The sequence below is a fragment of the Pristiophorus japonicus genome, chromosome 6 (genome assembly GCF_044704955.1).
Source record: "Pristiophorus japonicus isolate sPriJap1 chromosome 6, sPriJap1.hap1, whole genome shotgun sequence".
In the NCBI taxonomy this organism is placed as follows: Eukaryota; Metazoa; Chordata; class Chondrichthyes; family Pristiophoridae; genus Pristiophorus; species Pristiophorus japonicus.
Window position 1 is genome coordinate 216,168,078 of NC_091982.1, and position 22,538 is coordinate 216,190,615.

General features: G+C 44.8%; 1 protein-coding gene across 3 annotated transcripts in view; it reads right to left on the bottom strand.

The window, feature by feature from the left end:
- Positions 1-22,538, bottom strand: part of acsl3a (acyl-CoA synthetase long chain family member 3a) — a 165,891-nt gene that overhangs the window by 129,328 nt on the left and 14,025 nt on the right. For all 3 annotated transcript variants that reach the window (XM_070883594.1, XM_070883593.1, XM_070883595.1), the window contains exon 2: positions 7,269-7,698. In XM_070883594.1, the coding sequence (XP_070739695.1) occupies positions 7,269-7,607 (339 nt within the window). In that variant the 5' untranslated portion in view covers positions 7,608-7,698. The remainder of the gene's footprint in view (positions 1-7,268; positions 7,699-22,538) is intronic.

Sequence of the window (22,538 nt, forward strand, 5' to 3'; positions counted from 1 at the left end):
ATGGCCGAGCCTCCTCTCCTCTTCCAACACGTGGTGAGTACAATGGCTGTCACCGCCCCCCCCGCTGACCTCCCACTCTGAACCCCAGTGGACCACTGACCGCCCACCCGCCGCCACCCCCCCCCCCCCCCACAATGCCTATCCCCAACAAAGCCTTGGACCACCTACCATCAAGGGAGCTACCCAGCGCTGAGCCTGCGGCCAACATCTCACCATAGGCAACTAGGCCCATACAGCAGTGCCTGGTTTCCAGTCGTCCTGGACCCCCTTGCCACTGGACCAAGACCTTACTCAGCTTAGCCTGTGTGGTAGCCGGTGTGCAATGACCACCCCACATTAAAAGAAATCACACACACGCATCTTCCACTTCTCTAACATGAAGTTCAGGACCTGGAACGTTAGGTCCCTCATGGACAACCCCAACAGCAACAGACCAGAACGCTGCACCGCCATAGTTGCCTGGGAACTTAGACGCATTGATATCGACTTCGCCGCCATAAGTGAGACCCGGCGGGCAGGGGAAGGCCAGCTCAAGAAACAAGATGGAGGTTACACCTTCTTCTGGAGAGGGAAACTAGAGGCAGAACACCACCTCCACGGAGTTGGCTTCGCCATCAAAAATGAGCTGGTCGACCGCCTCAAAGACTCTCCCTGCGGGACTAACGAACGCCTCATGATGCTCCGACTCACCCTATCCCAGAACCAGTGCGCCAGTCATCAGTGCTTATGTTCCAACACTCAATGCAACAGACGAGGCCAAAGAGAGTTTTTACTCCAACCTCGAAAAATCCCTGACCTGCGTCCCCGCGGGCGACAAACTGATTCTCATCGCGACTTCAACGCCAGGGTCGGCAAGGACACAGACCTCTGGGGAGGCGTGATTGGCAGAGAGGGTGTAGGGAAAGCCAACTCCAGCAGTACCCTACTCCTGACAAAATGTCTCATCACCAACACCCCATTCCACCAGAAGGACAAATACAAGGCATCGTGGCAACACCCTCGCTCCAAACACTGGCATCTGCTCAACTATTTAATTCTAAAAGGACAAAGTGTGTTAAAAAGACAAGCCTGAATGCTCTGTGCCTCAATGAGAGGAGTATTCGTAATAAGGTGGATGAATTAACTGCACAGGCAGCAATTAATGAATATGATATCATTGACATCACGGAGACATGGCTCCAGGGTGACCAAGGCTGGGAACTCAACATCCAAGGGTATTCAGCATTTAGGAAGGATAGACAGAAACGAAAAGGAGGTGGGGTAGCATTGCTGGTTAGAGAGAAAATTAACACAATAGTAAGGAAGGACATTAGCTTGGATGATGTGGAATCTGTATGGGTGAAGCTGTGGAATACCAAAGTGCAGAAAACACTAGTGGGAGTTGTGCACAGACCACCAAACAGTAGTAGTGAGGTTGGGGACAGCATCAAACAAGAAATTAAGGATGCGTGCAATAAAGGTACGGCAGTTATCATGGGCGACTCTAATCTACATATAGATTGGGCTATCCAAACTGGTAGCAATACGATGGAGGATTTCCTGGAGTGTATTAGGGATGCTTTTCTGGACAAATATGTTGAGGAACCAACTAGAGGGCTGGCCATCCTAGACTGGGTGATGTGCAATGAGAAAGGACTAATTAGCAATCTTGTTGTGCAAGGCCCCTTGGGGGAAGAGTGACCATAATATGGTAGAATTCCTTATTAAGATGGAGAGTGGCACAGTTAATTCAGAGACTAGGGTCCTGAACTTAAGGAAAGGCAACACGATGGTATGAGACTTGAATTAGCTAGAATAGACTGGCAAATGATACTTAAAGAGTTGACGGTGGATAGGCAATGGCAAACATTTAAAGATCACATGGATGAACTTCAACAATTGTACATCCCTGTCTGGAGTAAAAATAAAATGGGGAAGGTGGCTCAACCGTAGCTAACAAGGGAAATTAATGATAGTGTTAAATCCAAGGAAGAGGCATATAAATTGGCCAGAAAAAGCAGCAAACCTGAGGACTGGGAGAAATTTAGAATTCTGCAGAGGAGAACAAAGGGTTTAATTAGGAGAGGGAAAATAGAGTATGAGAGGAAACTTGCCGGGTATATAAAAACTGACTGCAAAAGCTTCTTTAGATATGTGAAGAGAAAAAGATCAGTGAAAACAAACGTAGGTCCCTTGCAGTCAGATTCAGGTGAATTTATAATGGGGAACAAAGAAATGGCAGACCAGTTGAACAAATACTTTGGATCTGTCTTCACGAAGGAAGACACAAATAACCTTCCGGAAGTACTAGGGGACCGAGGGTCTAGTGAGAAGGAGGAACTGAAGGATATCCTTATTAGGCGGGAAATTGTGTTAGGGAAATTGATGGGATTGAAGGCCGATAAATCCCCGGGGCCTGATATTCTGCATCCCAGAGTACTTAAGGAAGTGGCCCTAGAAATAGTGGATGCATTGGTAATCATTTTCCAACAGTCTATCGACTCTGGATCAGTTCCTATGGACTGACGTGGATAGAGAACTGGTTGGCAGACAGGAAGCAGAGAGTCGGGATAAACGGGTCCTTTTCGGAATGGGAGGCAGTGACTAGTGGAATGCCGCAGGGCTCAGTGCTGGGGCCCCAGCTCTTTACATTAGACATTAATGATTTGGATGAAGAAATGGAGTGTAATATCTCCAAGTTTGCAGATGACACTAAACTGGGTGGTGGTGTGAGCTGTGAGGAGGATGCTGAGAGGCTGCAGGGTGATTTGGACAGGTTAGGTGAGTGGGCATATGCATGGCAGATGCAGTATAATGTGGATAAATGTGAGGTTATCCACTTTGGGAGCAAAAACACGAAGGCAGAATATTATCTGAATATCGGCAGATTAGGAAAAGGGGAGGTGCAACGAGATCTGGGTGTCATGTCATTGAAAGTTGGCATGCAGGTACAGCAGGCGGTGAAGGCGGCAAATGGTATGTTGGTCTTCATAGCTAGGGGTATTAAGTATAGAGGCAGGGAGGTCTTACTGCAGTTGTACAGGGCCTTGGTGAGGCCTCACCTGAAATATTGGGCCCAAGTTTCGAGCTGCGCAGTCCCGACCTGGACGCCCGTTTTTCACGCCACAAAGTGCGCCTAAAAAAATCCTCCGTATTCTCCACCTCCCTGCAGGTCCTCTGGCCCTCGGCGCAGCGCAGCAGGAGCTGTAGGGGGCGGAGCCAGGTCCCTGCGCTGAAAACAGTGCCGGGACCTCTGCACATGCGCGCTACAGTGGGCACGCAAGTGCAGTAGCTCCAGGCGCCCGAAACTGTGTGGGAGGGGCCCGAAGCATGCAGCCCCTAGCCCTGGCCGAATGGCCTCACTGGGGCTGCGTGAATAAGGCTCCTCCCACGGCCAGCTCCCGCTTCCCGCCCCCCACCCGCCTCCGGACTGGATCCGACCTGACCTCCCTCCCCCCGACCTGACCTCCCTCTCCCTCCCCCCGACCCGAACCGAACCGACCTCCCTCCCACCACCCCCCTGACCCGACCCGACCCAACGCCACCTACCTGTAAATCTGGTACTGGGGACGGGCCCGGCCCGTTCACCCCCACCCCCCCCCCCCAATCTCGTTCCGCCTCCTTCCTCCCCCCCCACCCCAATCTCCTTCTCCCCCCCCACCCCCAATCTCCTTCTTCCCTCCCCCCCAATCTCCTTCTTCCCCCCCCTCGCAATCTCCTTCTCTCCCCCCCCCAAATCTCCTTTATCCCCCTTCTCCCCCCCCTCCTCCCCCATCCCTCCCCCTTCTCCCCCAGACTGATTTCCAGGATGGCTGGTTTGACATATGAGGAGAGACTGGATCGACTGGACCTTTATTCACTGGAGTTTAGAAGGCTGAGAGGGGATCTCATAGAAACATAAAATTCTGACAGGACTGGGCAGGTTAGATGCAGGAAGAATGTTCCCGATGTTGGAGAAGTCCAGAACCAGGGGACACAGTCTAAAGATAACGGGTAAGCCATTTAGGCCCGAAAAGGAGAAACCTCTTCACTCAGAGTTGTTAACCTGTGGAATTCCCTACCGCAGAGAGTTGTTGATGCCAGTTTGTTGGATATAGTCAAGAGGGAGTTAGATATGGCCCTTATGGCTAAAGGGATCAAGGGGTATGGAGAGAAAGCAGGAAAGGGGTACTGAGGTAAAAGATCAGCCATGATCTTATTGAATGGTGGTGCAGGCTCGAAGGGCCGAATGGCCTACTCCTGCACCTATTTTCTATGTTTCTATGTCATCATCCGAGCCAGGGATCGCAAGGGTGTGCACATCACCCGTGCCATGACAGCAGCTGACTGCTGGACGGACCACCGCCTAATCCGATCCATCACTGACATCAGCATAGCCCCAAAGCGAAGGGGGCAGCAGAAGCAGTGTCGCGAAAAAGTCAATGCCGGGGCACTTAAGGACCCAGCTAAGAGAGCCCTTTACAGTAGGCACCTCACAGCTAACCTGGCGTGTCTTGATGACCCTGAGACGCAGAATGCCCACAGCGCTTGGTCTGCCCTCCAGCCCTCCATAACCAGTGCCTGCAAAAAGACACTCTGTCACTCAACCAGGAAACGCCAGGACTGGTTTGATGAGAATGAATCAGGAGATTCAAGAGCTAATAGATTGCAGGGCATTTCTGAGCCTTAAACAACCACCCAACTCGGGAGCAGCAAAGCAGCATTACAGACGGCTAAAGGCTGAAGTCCAACAAAAAACCCGGGACCTAAAGAACAGCTGGTGGATGGAGAAAGCACAGGAGATACAGCAGTTGGCCGACAGCCATGCTGTGCAAGGATTCTTCATCGCAGTCAAGGCCACCTACGGTCCAAACACCCAAGGCCCCATCCCGCTGCTGGCCAAGAACGGGGCAACACTCATCAAGGACACCGAGGCAGTCAGGGCCCGCTGGAAGGAGCACTTCGAAGATCTCCTCAAAATCGAGACTCTGCCTTGGACTAGTGTTCTCGACTCCATTCCGCAGCATGCTACCCACCACCATCTCAGTGAAACCCAAACACTGCACAAGGTAGAAAGCGCCATAAGACAGCTAAAAACAAGGCTACGGGAGAAGATGGAATCCCTGCTGAGGCACTGAAGTATGGTGGAGGCGCACTGCTGGCGCGAATACATGACCTCATCTCTCTCATCTGGAGGGAGGAGCATGCTGGGAGATCTTAGAAATGAAGTGATCGTGACCATCTTTAAAAAAAAAGGGAGACGTCCGACTGCGGCAACTACAGAGGAATCTCCCTGCTATCAGCCACTGGGAAACGCAGTATAGTCCTCCTCAACCATCTTCTACCCATGGCCGAGGAGCTCCTCCCAGAGTCGCAGTGTGGATTTCGGCCCCTGTGGGGCACAACGGACATGATTTTTGCAACGCAACAGCTGCAGGAAAAATGCAGGGAACAGCGCCAGCCCTTATACATGGCCTTCTTTGAACTTACAAAGGCCTTTGACATAGTCAACCGCGAGGGTCAATGGAGTGTCCTCCCCCGTTTCGGATGCCCCCAAAAGTACGTCACCATCCTCCGCCTGCTCCATGACGACATGCAGGCCTAGATCACTACCTTCAAAAGTGATGAATAGAGATGAGAAAGGAAAGGAAAGAAAAGTTTCTTGTACAGAGAACAATAGGACTATACATATCCTTGCCTCAGTAAGTTATGCAAAACAAAAACAAATTGCCTTGTCCTCTAAGAATCTGGGGTATTAATCCCCAGATTGGCTACAACATAAAATGTCAAGACATTTGACAAGAATCAGGGGTCCAAGTCCTATCCATCTTCCTCTCCCCATGGGCCAAGTAACATCTTCATTGTGGTATGGTATTGAAGGATCTGAGCAATGCAGGTTTCATATTCTTTCATATTAGAACTGTTACATCAGAGGGAAAGTTAAGACCAAAATAGTCGAGGGTGTTGCAGCTACTTGCCTTTAGCATAATCTAGTGACATCTTGCATCTCTTCAAATACAAAAACTGCCTCCGAAAAGCTTGGTTTCTTTGTACCAAATATTTATTTTCCAAGTCTACCCAAGACTTGAACATTGCGCTCATATCTGGGGAGGTTCTGCTAATGCTTCTTTCAGATGGGAAACAGTTGTCTGTTAGTAGATCCCTCCATCATCTCTAGCCTCGAACCCATTAACTTGGTCCCTCAATAATTAAAATAACGACTTGGAGCCTGCATTTAATAACTGTTTCAAAGGATACAAGTTCCTGAGCTCAAAAGCATTATTCACGTTAACTTCCAATGGATCTGTAGAGTCACATTTTATTCCTCCTCATGTACTGAAGCACATCCTAAAATGCGTGTGGTCCTTCCGGATCTAAAAGTTGTTCCTTGTGTACCATTGGTGAAGAGCACTGAAGCAAGTTTGTTTATAAACCAGAACTAGATGACTGTATAAATGGCTTAGCAATATTAGTCTTCGGTTTCCAGCTGTCTGCTGTTTCCACCTCCAAAAGAGGAATAAAACTAAACCAAAGGCTTCCATGAAAATTACAGCAGAACATGCATGAAGGAAGATTGAGCTAAAGTCAGATAAATTGTTTCTTTAGTTTCCAGCAGAAGTTGCAGAATTTTAAACTTGGTATAAATGAAATACACAAACATTAACTTTATTATATTTGAAAGGAACACTGCAAAAGCAGGAAGCATATGGTTTAATAGAAAGATTTTTCTTTCAAAAGAAGCAATAGGCATTAGTGCTTCCCCTGCTTGAATTACAAATCTTCTGAGGTATTCCTTGTGAAATATAAGTGAAAAATGACAGCAAAACTGCTGCCTTTATTTTGTGCAAAAAATGCTCAATATAAACCAGTTTACATTTTCAAAATGTTACTTTGTGAATATAATCTAGTAGTGCCTGCAAATGTTTTAAGAGAAGTTTCCAAAGGGGATTTATGTTGCAATAGTAATACAAAGGGATTATTTGAGGGGATTTAATTGGACTGAATTTCTCAATGAATAGTTCATAATATTTCCAACAGTATTATTTGTGCTTTAAAGCAAGTTAATTTTTTATTTTGTTATTTACGCAAACCAGTTATTTTACATAAAGCCGACTGTCAATAGTTGCTTATTAGTTGCACTTTTAAGGCAAGAAACTATGAAATAACTTCCAACCTGCACATATGCAAACACAAAATCAGAATTGATTAATTAACCTAGTTAAATATAGATGTGCAAATCATCAATTGCCTTGGAAAAGTTACCAGCTGGCATGACAATACCAAGACTGTAAAAAAAAAAAATCAATTACCTTTTTGAAGACTCTTCCACTTGGCTGAATCTCATCTTCCTCGCTAAGAATTTCACGTGTTCCCAAGCAGTTATTATGTCTATAGCCATCAGTGGCATACTGAAAAATTTTATCCAGGGTGTCGGCGCCAGCATACAGTCTTGCTAATAGACAATCCAAACTTTCCATACATCTGTATGGGCCAGCAGGATGGTTACTAATTGATTTTGCTCTCAGGTTGTACCTACGCCGTGAACCCCCGAAGAGCTGAAACGGCAGAATAAATAACAGATTGCACGCCAAGATCAGAAATTGCAAAAATAATGAAAGGATAGGATTAACACCCTTCTTCAATTTCATTTTGCTTGGATGCCTTGAAGCTTTCAATCAGAAGTCCAGAATGTCTGTAAGCCAGTGAGGCTATTGGACTAACACTACTCCAGTTTTGTACCTGAAGGTGGAAAATGAAAGAGGTTAGATCTACTACACCACCAAATTATTAACTGTATTAATCTAAAACCTGTGAAACCACATATTACATGTTCTCTAAATACAAGACCAGTTTACATACCAATAATAACTTGTATTAATTATAGCACCTTTAATATAGGAAAACATCCCAAGGTAATTCACAGATGTATAGTCAGACAAAAATTGACACCAAACCAATTGGGACACAAAGTTTGGTCAAAGAAATAGGTTTTAAGAAGGCTTAAAGGAGGAGAGAAAACTGGAGGAGGGTTAGAGAGGAAATTCCAGAACACAGGGTCTAGATGACTGAAGGTGCAACCACCAATGGTGGGGCAAAGAGATATTCGGATGAACAAGAGGCTCGAATGTGTGAAGATTTCGGAGATATAGAAGGTCAAGCTATGAAAGAAATTTGACTATGAGAGCAAGAATTTTAAATTGGTGGTGCTTGTGGACCAGGTCCCAATATCGGTCTACCACCACAGAGATAATGGTGAGCAGGATTTTGAATAGGTTAGGATACAGGCAAGAGTTTTGGATGAGCTCAAGTTTAATGAGGGAGGAGGACGAGAGAACATTGCAATAGTTGAATCTGGAGGAGATAAAAGCATGGATGATGGTTTCAGCAGTAGATGGGTTGAGGCACAACTGAGCAACTAGATTTTATAGTTTCCCAAATGCGCACAGCTCTAATTTTATTATGCTCTCTCGTTCTGCATTTCCCCCACCAGAGGCAATAGTTTCTCTCTGTATATACCATAGCGAATTTCGTTATCATTTTAAACACCCTAATTAGATCACGCCTCAACCTTCTTAACTCAAGGGAATACAAGCTGAGTTTAGGCAACCTGCCCATTAATTTAACCCTTCCGCTCTATACATGTGCACTTTTAGCCAAATTAATGGAGGATGGCAAATTTCAAATTTGCTGCATTAATTTGAAATAAAAGGATCCTGGCATCTAATTTTAGGAACATAGGAACAGGAGTAGACCATTCAGTCCCTTAAGCCTGTTCCACCATTCAGTTATATCATGGTGGACGTCAACTCTATTTATGTGCTTTTGCTCCATATTCCTTGATATACTTACCTAACAAATATCTATCAATCTCAGTCTTGAAAATTTAAATTGGCCCAGCATCTTTTAGGGAAGAGAGCTCCAGATTTCCACAACCCTGTGCATGAATGGGAATACACCTGAATGGCACAGCTCTAATTTTATTATGCCCTCTTATTCTACATTTCCCCCACCAGAGGCAATAGTTTCTCTGTATATACCATAGCGAATTTGGTTATCATTTTAATCAATCATCATCATCATAGGCAGTCCCTCGGAATCAAGGAAGACTTACTTCCACTCTAAAAATGGGTCCTTAGGTGGCTGAACAGTCCAAGAACCACAGTCCCCGTCAGAGGTGGGACAGATAGTCATTGAAGTAAAGGGTGGGTGGGACAGGTTTGCCACACGCTCTTTCCGCTGCCTGCGCTCGAGGTGCTCAGCGCCCTCCCGGATGCACTTCCTCCACTTAGGCCAGGGTCTCCCGGGTGTCAGTGGGGATGTTGCACTTTTTCAGGGAAGCTTTGAGGGTGTCCCTGTAACATTTCCTCTGCCCACCTTTGACTCGTTTGCCGTGAAGGAGTTCCGAGTAGAACACTTGCTTTGGGAGTCTCATGACTGGCATGCAAACTATGTGGCCTGCCCATCAAGTTTGGTCAGTGCTTCAATGGTGGGGATGTTGGCCTGGTCAAGGACGCTAATGGAGGCGGTGTTGAATCTTGTCGTCAACGTCTGCTCTTGTTGATAAGAGGCTCCCAAGGTATGGGAAAGGGTCCACGTTGTCCAGCACCATGCCGTGGATCTTGATGACTGGGGAGCAGTGCTGTGCGGCGAGGACAGGCTGGTGGAGGACCTTCGTCTTACAGATGTTTAGCGCAAGGCCCAAACTTTTGTACACCTCAGTAAATACGTTGACTATGTCCTGGAGTTCAGCCTCTATGTGTCCAGACGCAGGAGTCATCCTCGTACTGTAGCTCGACTCTCTAATTAGATCACGCCTCAACCTTCTTAGTCAAGGGAATACAAGCTGAGCTTAGGCAACCCGCCCATTAATTTAACCCTTCCGCTCTGTACTTCCTCCAAGGCCAATTTATCTTTCCCAAAGATCGGTGCCCAAACTGAATGGGGTCTGACCAAGGCTCTGTACAACTGAAACATCACTTTCTCACTTTTTGAATTCCAATCCTGTTGAGATAAAGGCCTACATTCCATTAGCCTTTCCGATTAATGTTTGTACATGTGCACGAACATTTAGTGATTTAAGTAGATGGACACTGAAAACCCTTAGCTCCTTCATAGCCCCCAGTGTCTCACCATTAAAATATTCAGATTTGTCTTTCTCAGATCCAAAGTGGTGACCTCTCACTTCCCCACATTGAACACCATTTGCCATAGCTTTGTCTGTATACTTAGTCTGTCTACATCCTTTTGTAACCTCCCACTCCCATCCACACAACTTACTGTGCCTTTTAACTTAATGTCATCTGCAAACTTGGATATACAGGTACTCTATTACTTCATCCAAGTCATTAACAAACATGATGAAAATCTGAGGCCTTTGTACAGATCCCTGGGAACATGGCTTGTTATATCCCGCCAATCAGAGAACGTTCCTTTAACTCCTCCTCTCTGTTTCATATTTCCCAACCAATTACTGACACCACGTCACAAGGTTACCTCCAATTCTGTGCGCTTTTATTTTTATTAATAATCTCTTGCATGGAACCTTATCATACGCCTTCTGAAAGTTCATAGAGAATATCTATAGACACCCCCTTATCCACCATGCTAGTGACCACCTCAAAAAATTCAACTAGATTAGTCAGACATGATCTTCTCTTCACAAATCCCTGCTAACTCTGATCAGCTAATACTTATCTAGGTGCTCTGTAAATCCATCTCTTTGATAGATTCCAGAAACTTCCCCAATGTTAAACTGGCAGGTCAGTAGTTACCTTTTGTTTCTCCCTCCCTTCTCAAATAATGAAGTGACATTGCAATTTCCCAATCCAAAGATACAATTCTTGACGCGTTGGAAAATTAGAACTAACTTATCTGCAGTTTCCTCACTCATTTCTTTTAATACCCTGGAGGTGGAATCCATCAGGTTCTAGAGATTTATCAATCTTATGTTCCATTATTTGCTCCATTACCTTTTTTTTTAAATCTTATATTCAGTGCACTAAGTTCCTTCCCTTGATTTATTTTCACATTGCCTTGTACTGCTGGTATTTTGTCGCTCCACCATTAGCAGCCATGCCTTCAGCTGCCTAGGCCCCAAGCTCGAATTCTCTCCCTAAACCCCTCTGCCTTGCTACCTCTCTTTTCTTTTAAGACGCTCTTTAAAACCTACCTCTTTTGATCACCTGTCCAAATGTCTCCTTCATTGACTCAGTTTCAAATTTTGTTTGATAACTCCTGTGAAGCGCCTTGGGACGTTTGGCTACATCAAAGGCGCTATATAAATGCAAGCTTTTATTTCCGTGGCCCAGGAGTGGCGGTGTCGGAGTCGAGGAGCGGCGAGGTTGGAGTCGAGGAGCCCAGCAGCGAGGAAGAGGCCCAGGAGCGGCACAGCATTTAACAGCAGGGTCAGAGCCCAGGGATGCTGCAGCACGGGCCAGCCCACACTGCAATCTATGGACAGTAGGAGTACATGTGCGTACTAGGTCCGTGCAGCAAAGCTTGGTCTCCAGTCGTCTTGGTTAACCCTTGCCACTGGACCAAGACCTTGCTCTGTCAAGCCCGTGTGGTGGCTGGTGTGCAACGGCCACTCCACGTTAAAAGAATTCACGCATAGGCATCTTCCACCCTTCAGAATGTAGTTCGGGACCTGGAATGTCAGGTCTCTCATTGAAACACCTGTGAACTCATCCCTTTTTGATGTGGAAGCGGATCATCCTCGACACAAGGGACTGCCTAATACTATAATATTTGTTGAAAACAGATACAGAGAACTGTGTGCCAATTCCTTATTATCCATTATAGTACCACTTCATATATTTACAAACACTTTGGTTGTTTGTTTAATATTCCTTGCAAGTTTATTTTCATATTCCTTTTTGTGCCTCTTATTACTTTCTTTGTATCCTTTTGTTGCTTTTTATACCCAGTCCCCTGGATTTCCACTTATCCTTGCATTTTCTTTTAGATACTTTCTCTTACCTCATTTGTTGACCATGGTTGGTTACTTATACACATGGAGCCTTTGCCTTTAAAATATATCAAATACTCTTTTGAATAGTTTGCACGGTTTGTCCGTAGGTTTACCCATCGACAATTCAGCCCAGTTTACTGCGACTAATTAATTTCACCTCCCTTCAAAGTTTGTCTTACTAAAATTTAAAACCTTGGTTTGTGCCTCTCCCTTCGCCCTCTCAAACTCAATCATATAGTCACATTTTGTAGGACGTTTCCTTAATTCTTGTAATTCTGGTTTGTGACTCATCACTGAATCCAGTATAGCCTATTTCCTTGTCAATTTTAAGCGTATTGTTCAAGAAAACTGTTTTGAATACATTCTAGAAATTGTGCATCGCCCAGTCTATTGGAAAATTAAAATCTCCAATTGTAACCACCTTTTTTTGTGCTACTTGCTTCCATGATCTTCATATTTATAGGTGATCATGTTTGCAGAATTCTTGAACCTATGACGTTTTATTGTTGCATCTACAGATCAGCTATATGCATGATCTTTATCATTCTTCAAATGGAGTATTATTCATATAATGCAAAGTATAAAGTTTATCAATATGGGACAAGAAGTTCCTTTGTGACACGGACATCATCACAAAAGAGCCCATCTTTCTCCTCTCCCCCATCACCACCCCCCCCCCCAACCCACACAATGTGACAAAGTACGCTCACCCAAGAGGATACCTAGTTCTCCCTTCCCAGAGAAGGCAGAATAGTGAATAACTTTAAAGAATATTGTATTAAAATTATTCCATGAGAAAGGGGCAGAGATAGTGACAGTGATTTTGGTACATATTTAATGCATCCTGTGTTAATCTTACTCAGCGACATCTCCACATATTGTCATAAGTCTGACAGGGTAGTACCCAAGAGGAGAGTAGCTTTCTTGGCCGACATGAAACACTCATGGTCAGAAAAGATTTGGCAAACTGTACATCTGTGTTGAATGAGGAAACCAAATATGGATTGGTGAAAGTATATAGATTGTGCCAAATGCTGCAAGTATCTCCTTGACTTCTTTGGGGACATTACAAATGGATAGTAGAATTTCCTATCATTAAAATTAATTTTCAGAAAGGTCATAAGAGAGAGACACGACTGACTAAACTGAAAAAAGGAATCAAGGGTCAATCATGGGTAAAAATAGGTAACCGAGTACTTGAGAGAGGTGTAGTGTCAGACTTTGCAAAAATGTTGTATGGAGTACTGCAGAAGTCAATACTTCTTTCTTATCTACACGATGTTGAAATCAGTTGTGACATTTGTAGACAACACTAAAGTAGGGAGCTGTAGTGATAGAAGATGCAGTTAACATTTTGTGGGAGGATTTAGATCAGGTATGTAATTAGGCAGGGAAATGGCAAATGAAATCAAATACCAACAATATGGAATACTGCATAGCAGTAAAAAAATAAGCAACACAGGTTTCCAATGATGGGAATAGAATTAGCAGGGAGAAATTCTGAAATTAATGTCCAGCCTTGATACTTATTCTAACAGAACAATGTGGAAAAACAATTTAAAAAAAAACAAATCTGTAGCCAGAACAGGAGTTTATGTCTAGAAGTCTCGTTGAGGTTTTATGCACTGATCAAACCACACTTCAAGTACGGTGTACAATTTTGGTCACCACACTTGAGGGAAACATGTGCATCGGAGAAAGTGCAACGTAAAACAATAAGAATGATCACAAGTGCAAGAGGGATGAGCAATGGGGAAATATGAGAATGTTAAGGGGGACCTCGTCAATGTAAATAAAGTATTAAAAGGTATATAGGTAAGTTGAGCCTGAATATTACTTCAAAGCAGGTCAGACTACAGGTCGAACCTCCCTTAACCGAAACCCTCGAGACCTGGCCTGTTCTGGATAAGGGATTTTTCCAGGCAAGGGATGGTCGCGTTAAATTGGATACAGGTACTGAACAAGGGGATATCGGGGCTGGCTGGCTTGGGGCTGGGAGTACGGCAGAGAGATCATTGGCAGGGGTGGGGGGCGCGGTGGATCGTGGGATCAGGTCAGCGATTGTGGGAGTCGGCAGCGAGGAAGGACTTCAATTTGTTCATGTCGGAGTTCTGCGTAAGCGCCACCCGGTGGCCGGGAATGGTTCTGGACAAGGGGTGGTTCTGGACAAGGGGTGGTTCCAGATAAGGGAGGTTCAACTGCAGTAGAATAAGAGGACATAAATTTAAATTATTGAAAAATAAATCTGAAATGAACATATTTTAGAAAGTAGCTTTACCAAAAAGGTGATAAAGAGTAGCTGCTGTTAGAGATGGCACCAGCATAGGTGTGACAAATTGAATGGTCTCTTTCTGTGCTATAATTTCTATAATAGAAATTTGGACTAGCCTACTAGCTTTAAACCATTTGGAGGCTGGAGTAAATGGTTAGTGGCAATTACAGTAGCTTCTAAGTAAGTAGCAGTTTAATTTAAAGGGGAAAAGTTAAATAGTTGGGAATCTTTCAGGTTTAGGCTGAGAAAAACAAGGTAACTCTCCAGTAGGAGGCAACTAGCAGCTAGTTAAAACCAGTTCTGTAAACGACTGACCAGTAGTGAGTCATCTGACCTAGATACAGATTTAAAAGAGGCAGCTCGTGCAGCAGCATAGAGTGGCATTCGTGAGTTTGGTAAGTGGGTGATTTCGGGCAAGTGGGGGTGGTAGATGCGGTTTTGTCTTGTTTTTCCTACCAGTGCTGACACTAGAGTAGCTAATAAGGAGTGTGAGAGTAGGACACGGAGGCCTAGAGACCAGCCCAACCAGCTGCAGACAAAGATAGAGGGGTAACATCACAGCCAAGCTGGTAAGTTGTTGGCTGTTCGACTGGTAAGTACAACTCTCTTTTAGACTGACTTTTGGATTGGTTTAATTGGCAGCGAACTACTAAGTAGCTGTTTGGTGTTTAAGTAAATTAATTTAAGGGTTACGTCATGGCAGGAGAGCTCGGACCCGTGTCATGCTCCTCCTGTGCTATGTGGGAAATCAGGGACACTTCCAGTGTCCCTGACTACTATGTGTGCAGGAAGTGTGTCCAGCTGCAGCTCCTGACAGACTGCATGACGGCATTGAAGCTGTGGATGGACTCACTTTAGAGCATGCGCGATGCTGAAAATGTTGTGGATAGCACATTTAGTGAGTTGGTCACACCGCAGGTAAGGGTTAGGACAGATAGTGAATGGGTGACCAAGAGACAAGGCAAGAGCAGGAAGGTAATGCAGGAGTGCCCTGCAGTCATCTTCCTCCAAAACAGATGTACTGTTTTGGATACTGTTCGGGGAGATGACTTACCGGGGAAGGCACCAGCAGCCAGGTTCAAGGCACCATGGGTGGCTCTGCTGCACAGAAGGGCAGGAAAAAGAGTGGGAGAGCTATAGTGATAGGGGACTCTATTGTAAGGGGAATAGATCGGAGTTTCTGCGGCCGCAACCGAGACTCCAGGATGGTATGTTGCCTCCCTGGTGCAAGGGTCAAGGATGTCTCGGAGAGGCTGCAGAGCATTCTGGAGAGGGAGGGTGAACAGCCAGTTATCGTGGTACATATAGATACCAACGATATAGGTAAGAAGAGGGAAGAGGTCCTACAAGCTGCATGTAGGGAGCTAGGAGTTAAATTAAAAAGTAGGACCTCAAAAGGTAGTAATCTCTGGATTGCTACCAGTGCCACGTGCTAATCAGAGTAGAGTGAGCAGGATAGTTAGAATAAATACGTGGCTTGAGCACTGGTGCAAGAGGGAGGAATTCAAATTCCTGGGACATTGGAACCAGTTCTGGGGGAAGTGGGACCTGTACAAAAGGGACGGTCTGTACTTGGGCAAGACTGGAACTGATGTCCTAGGGGTAACATTTGCTAATGCAGTTCGGGAGTGTTTAAACTAATATGGCAGGGGGATGGGAACCCATGCAGCGAGACAGGGTGAAGTAATATGGAGTCAGAAACAGATGGTAGAAAGGTAAAAAGCAATGGTGGAAGGCCGAGTACAAAAAAAAGGGCCACACTACATCATAATTCTAAAAGGACAAAGGGTGTTAAAAAAACAAGCCTGAAGGCTTTGTGTCTTAATGAAAGGAGTATCCATAATAAGGTGGATGAATTAACTGTGCAAATATATGTTAACAGATATGATGTGATTGAGATTACAGAGACGTGGCTCCAGGATAATCAGGGCTGGGAAAGCCACATCCAGGGGTATTCAACATCCAGAAAGGATAGAATAAAAGGAAAAGGAGGTAGGGTAGCATTGCTGGTTAAAGAGGAGATTAATGCAATAGTTAGGAAGGACATTAGCTTGGATCATGTGGAATCTATATGGGTAGAGCTGCAGAACACCAAAGGGCAAAAAACATTAGTGGGAGTTGTGTACAGACCTCCAAACAGTAGTAGTGATGTTGGGGAGGGCATCAAACAGGAAATTAGGGGTGCATGCAATAAAATTGCAGCAGTTATCATGGGTGACTTTAATATGTATATAGATTGGGCTAACCAAACTGGAAGCAATACAGTGGAGGAGGATTTCCTGGAGTGCATAAGGGATGGTTTTCTAGACCAATATGTCGAGGAACCAACTAGGGGGGAGGCCATCTTAGACTGGATGTTGTGTAATGAGAGAGGATTAATTAGCAATCTCGTTGTGCGAGGCCCCTTGGGGAAGAGTGTCCATAACATGGTGGAATTCTACATTAGGATGGAGAATGAAACAGTTAATTCAGAGACCATAGTCCAGAACTTAAAGAAGGGTAACTTTGAAGGTATGAGGCGTGAATTGGCTAGGATAGATTGGCGAATGATATTTTAGGGGTTGACAGTGGATGGGCAATGGCAGACATTGAGACCGCATGGATGAACTACAACAATTGTACATCCCTGTCTGGCGTAAAAATAAAAAAGGGAAGGTGGCTCAACCTTGGCTATCCAGGGAAATCAGGGAAAGTATTAAAGCCAAGGAAGTGGCATACAAATTGGCCAGGGACTGGGAGAAATTTAGAACTCAGCAGAGGAGGACAAAGGGTTTGATTAGGGCAGGGAAAATAGAGTACGAGAGGAAGCTTGCAGGGAACATTAAGACGGACTGCAAAAGCTTCTATAGATATGTAAAGAGAAAAAGGTTAGTAGAAACAAACGTAGGTCCCCTGCAGTCAGAATCAGGCGAAGTCATAACTGGGAACAAAGAAATTGCAGACCAATTGAACAAGTACTTTGGTTCGGTATTCACTAAGGAGGACACAAACAACCTTCCGGATATAAAAGGGGTGAGAGGGTCTAGTAAGAAGGAGGAACTGAGGGCAATCCTTATTAGTCAGGAAATTGTGTTGGGGAAGTTGATGGGATTGAAGGCCGATAAATCCCCAGGGCCTGATGGACTGCATCCCAGAGTACTTAAGGAGGTGGCCTTGGAAATAGCGGATACATTGACAGTCATTTTCCAACATTCCATAGAATCTGGATCAGTTCCTATGGAGTGGAGGGTAGCTAATGTAACCACACTTTTTTTAAAAGATGGGAGAGAGAAAACAGGGAATTATAGACCGGTCAGCCTGACCTCAGTAGTGGATAAAATGATGGAATCAATTATTAAGGATGTCATAGCAGCGCATTTGGAAAGAGGTGACATGATGGGTCCAAGTCAGCATGGATTTGTGAAACGGAAATCATGCTTGACAAATCTTCTGGAATTTTTTGAGGATGTTTCCAGTAGAGTGGACAAGGAAGAACCAGTTGATGTGGTGTATTTGGACTTTCAGAAGGCTTTCGACAAGGTCCCACACAAGAGATTAATGTGCAAAGTTAAAGCACATGGGATTGGGGTAGTGTGCTGACGTGGATTGAGAACTGGTTGTCAGACAGGAAGCAAAGAGTCGGAGTAAATGGGTACTTTTCAGAATGGCAGGCAGTGACTAGTGGGGTACCGCAAGGTTCTGCGCTGGAGCCCCAGCTGTTTACATTGTACATTAATGATTTAGACGAGGGAATTAAATGTAGTATCTCCAAATTTGCGGATGACACTAAGTTGGGTGGCAGTGTGAGCTGCGAGGAGGATGCTATGAGGCTGCAGAGTGACTTGGATAGGTTAGGTGAGTGGGCAAATGCATGGCAGATGAAGTATAATGTGGATAAATGTGAGGTTATCCACTTTGGTGGTAAAAACAGAGAAACAGACTATTATCGGAATGGTGAGAGATTAGGAAAAGGGGAGGTGCAACGAGACCTGGGTATCATGGTACATCAGTCATTGAAGGTTGGCATGCAGGTACAGCAGGCGGTTAAGAAAGCAAATGGCATGTTGGCCTTCATAGCGAGGGGATTTGAGTACAGGAGCAGGGAGGTGTTACTACAGTTGTACAGGGCCTTGGTGAGGCCATATCTGGAGTATTGTGTACAGTTTTGGTCTCCTAACTTGAGGGACATTCTTGCAATTGAGGGAGTGCAGCGAAGGTTCACCAGACTGATTCCCAGGATGGCGGGACTGACACATCAAGAAAGACTGAATCAACTGGGCTTGTATTCACTGGAGTTCATAAGAATGAGAGGGGATCTCATAGAAACGTTTAAAATTCTGACAGGTTTAGACAGGTTAGATGCAGGAAGAATGTTCCCAATGTTGGGGAAGTCCAGAACCAGGGGTCACAGTCTAAGGATAAGGGGTAAGCCATTTAGGACCGAGATGAGGAGAAACTTCTTCACCCAGTGGTGAACCTGTGGAATTCTCTACCACAGAAAGTTGTTGAGGCCAATTCACTAAATATATTCAAAAAGGAGTTAGATGAAGTCCTTATTACCAGGGGGATCAAGGGGTATGGCGAGAAAGCAGGAATGGGGTACTGAAGTTGCATGTTCAGCCATGAACTCATTGAATGGCCTACTCCTGCACCTATTTTCTATGTTTCTATGTCTAAGGTCCAGAGTCAAAGACATTAAGGGCACTCAAAATGCAGTTGGGTGCTAGGCTAACCAAGTTACAGATCTAGATGGACGTGCTTTGATGGGAGTCATAACTTTTTCTTATGTTCTGCTAACAAAAGGTTCATATTAGCCAATGATACAGATAGTCTGATAACCGTTTACTTTTCCTGATATTTCAATTGTAGCTTTTCTATATCATTTACCTAATGAACCTCAAAATTCAATTGTCTTTCCCACTCAAAAAGACAAATGGTAAGATTCCACTCATTTCTGGTTTAACCAGAAACACACGCAATTGCTCGTTTGAAGAGCTATAATTAGCACTCCAGTTTCATGGAAAAGCAAGGACACCCACAATGAACACAATGTGATATCAAGAAGATTGCTTGAATAAACAGATAATAACAGCCCCAATGTGTAAGTCCCATACCTCAACTGATTTTCGAGCTGGGTTTATTGACTGCTCAAGTCAGCACGTTCCCTATAGTAGGAGAAGCATCAGTCTCAACAGCTAACCATATTTAAATTATTTCAACATTAGGAGCTAAATTTAACATAATTTCATGAACTGCTAATTTAAAAGAGCAAGTGGACACAGCACATACCAGATATTTGAATTGATGTATTTTTACTGCAGCAAACTCTACATGACTAAACCTATTAATTGATCATTTTTACTTCAGATCTGAAACATGCATCATTGAACAAATGAACTTGCATTTATACAGTGCCTTTCATATCCTTAGGATATCCCAAAGCACTTCACAGCCAATGAAGTACTTTCTGAAGTACAGTCAACTGTTGTCATGTAGGGAGGTGCAGAAGCCAGTTTGCACACAGCAAAGTTCCATAAACAGCAATGAGTTAACTGACTACATTTTTTTGGGGGGGGGAGGGGAGACGGAACTGGTTGAGGGATATATGTTGGCAACAACACTGGCGGAACTCCCCACCTCTTTTCTAAATAGTGCCATGTTTTTAGGTTTACTTAAGGGGAAAGATGAGACTTTGGTTTCAAGTTTCAAGTTCTAGGACTTGAGACTACTATAGGAAATAAGTTCAAATCCATGCACCGGAATAAATTATACAAATGAGATGTCTTTGAACAAAAAAAAATTATTCACTTCACTGTATCTCACTTGACTGGTATAAATATCTAATTTGTTCAGTCTCATTATATCCCTTAAATTAGCAACAAGACAAATTCTGTATTTCGAACAGGTGAGGCAGTTTAATGAGAGCTTTTCGAATGGCTAATGGATACTGTTTTAAGGCGATAGAATGCGAGAAAGTCTCACGACTGTATAACGGCACCATTTGTTATTTAATTATCCCTGGTACTCACTGTGAACAATCAAAGCCGTCCAATTTGACATATTAACGTTTTCAACTTCCGAAAAGTAGAGTCCTTACAAAGATCCAGCCTCTAATTCAATAATTATTTATAGCCATCTATTTTACAGCTAGCCAGTTTACAATTCAAAGTCAAACCCAAGCGATTGTTTCTAAACTGGCTGCCAATCGATTTAAGTTCTAGAGATAAACACCTTTAAATCGGTCTGCAACTGCCGCCAGACACAGCACCGCCGCCACGCGTCCGCTAGAGGCGTTTTACACCCAACATGATCTCAATAAATGTCTACGTACATTGTCAATTTTATTCAAACCTCAAATTTATTGCAAATAATCCCCAGCAATATTCACAAATCATCCCAGTATACTTCCAGGTTATCAAAAACATAACTTCAGAGCTGATTTAAAGAGAGACGGGGGGGGGGGGGGGGGACTACATTTGCTCCAAATGAATATTTTACTTAAAAACTACCTTGGGATAAAGCCAGGTTGATCTTTTATTTTCAGTTCGTGTCTCTTATATTGAGTGGAAAGACCACGAAAAGGAGGAGGGGCTTTATTGGTAACTATAGTAACAACAAATCAACGCTAATTGTTTATCACAGCCTTCAGAACCTCACAGCTTCTGCATTGACGCGGACCTCCCACAACAGAGGTAAAGTTCCTGCTAACTCAGGTGAACGGGAGGGGCAACAATTGATTTATAGTTAAAGAATCAGAGTAATTTTTATTCACTACTACTTAGTTTGTACAGTAATTAGCTACAGTAGGCATATCAGACTGTCTCAGGATAAAGGCAACTGCAAATATGTTTCTGCTATTTACAATAGCCTGCTGGCCCCCACATCATAATTTCCGTCTTTTGGACCTTCAACTCACCCTGAGCAAGCTCCCCACTGGAGTGGAGCTAAATTATTGAACAAATGGGAATCTGTTCAACCTCCACCGCCTCTAGGCCAGATCCAAGGCCGTCCCATCTTCTGTCATTGAACTACAGTATGCATACGACGCTTGTGTCTGCACACTCCGAGGCCAAATTCTAAGCCGTCGTCACAGAGGCGACCGAGAACATGGGCGTGATGCTAAACATCCGTAAGACAAAGGTCCTCTACCAACCTGACCCCACCACACAGCACTGCCCCCGCCCCCGGATTATCAAAATCCACGACGAAGCCTTTGACAACGTGGACCATTTTCCATACCTCGGGAGCCTACTGTCAGCAAGAGCAGACATTGATGACTAGGTCCAACACCGCCTTCAGTACGCCAGCACAGCCTTCGGTCACTTGAGGAAGAGAGTGTTTGAAGACCAGGACCTCAAATCTGGCACTAAGCTTATGATCTATAGGGCAGTAGTGATACCCGCCCTCCTATATGGCTCAGACGTGGACTATATACAGCAGACACCTCAAAGCACTAGAGAAGTACCACCAGCGCTGCCTCTGCAAGATCCTGCAAATCCATTGGCAGGATAGATGCACCAACATCAGTGTTCTCGCTTAGGCCAACATCGAAGCATTGACCATGCTTGATCAGTTCTGTTGGGCGGGCCACATCATCCACATGACCGACACGAGACTCCCAAAGCAAGCGCTCTACGCCGAGCTTCGACACTGCAAGCGAGCCCCAGATCGGCAGAGGAAACGCTTGAAGGACACCCTCAAAGACTCCTTGATAAAGTACAACATCCCCACCGACAGAACAAGCAGAAACAGCGGAAGGAGCGGTGTCAACCCAGGCTCCCCACCCACACACCCTTTCCTTCAACCACCGTCTGCCCCACCTGTGGTAGACTGTACAGTCCAATGCGGGACCTACAATCACCTGAGAACTCACTTAGAGTGGAAGCAAGTCATCCTCAACTCCAAGGGACTGCCTATGATGATGACGTGCAGTCATCATAGGCAGTCCCTTGAAATCGAGGAAGACTTGCCATCACTCAAAGCGAGTTCTTAGATGGCTGTACCATCCAATACGGGAATTAGTCTCTAACAGGTGGGACAGACAGTCGTTGAAGGAAAGGGTGGGTGGGACTGGTTTGTCGCACGCTCCTTTCGCTGCCTGCGCTTGGTTTCTGCATGTTCTTGCCGATGAGACTCTAGGTGCTCAGCGCCCTCCCGGATGCACTTCCTCCACTTAGGGCAGTCTTTAGCCAGGGACTCCCAGGTGTCGGTGAGGATGTTGCATTTTATCAAAGAGGCTTTGAGGGTGTCCTTTAAATGTTTCCTCTGCCCACCTTGGGTTTGCTTGCCGTGTACGAATTCAGAGTCGAGCGCTTGCTTTGGGAGTCTTGTGTCAGGCATGCGAACACTGTGGCCCGC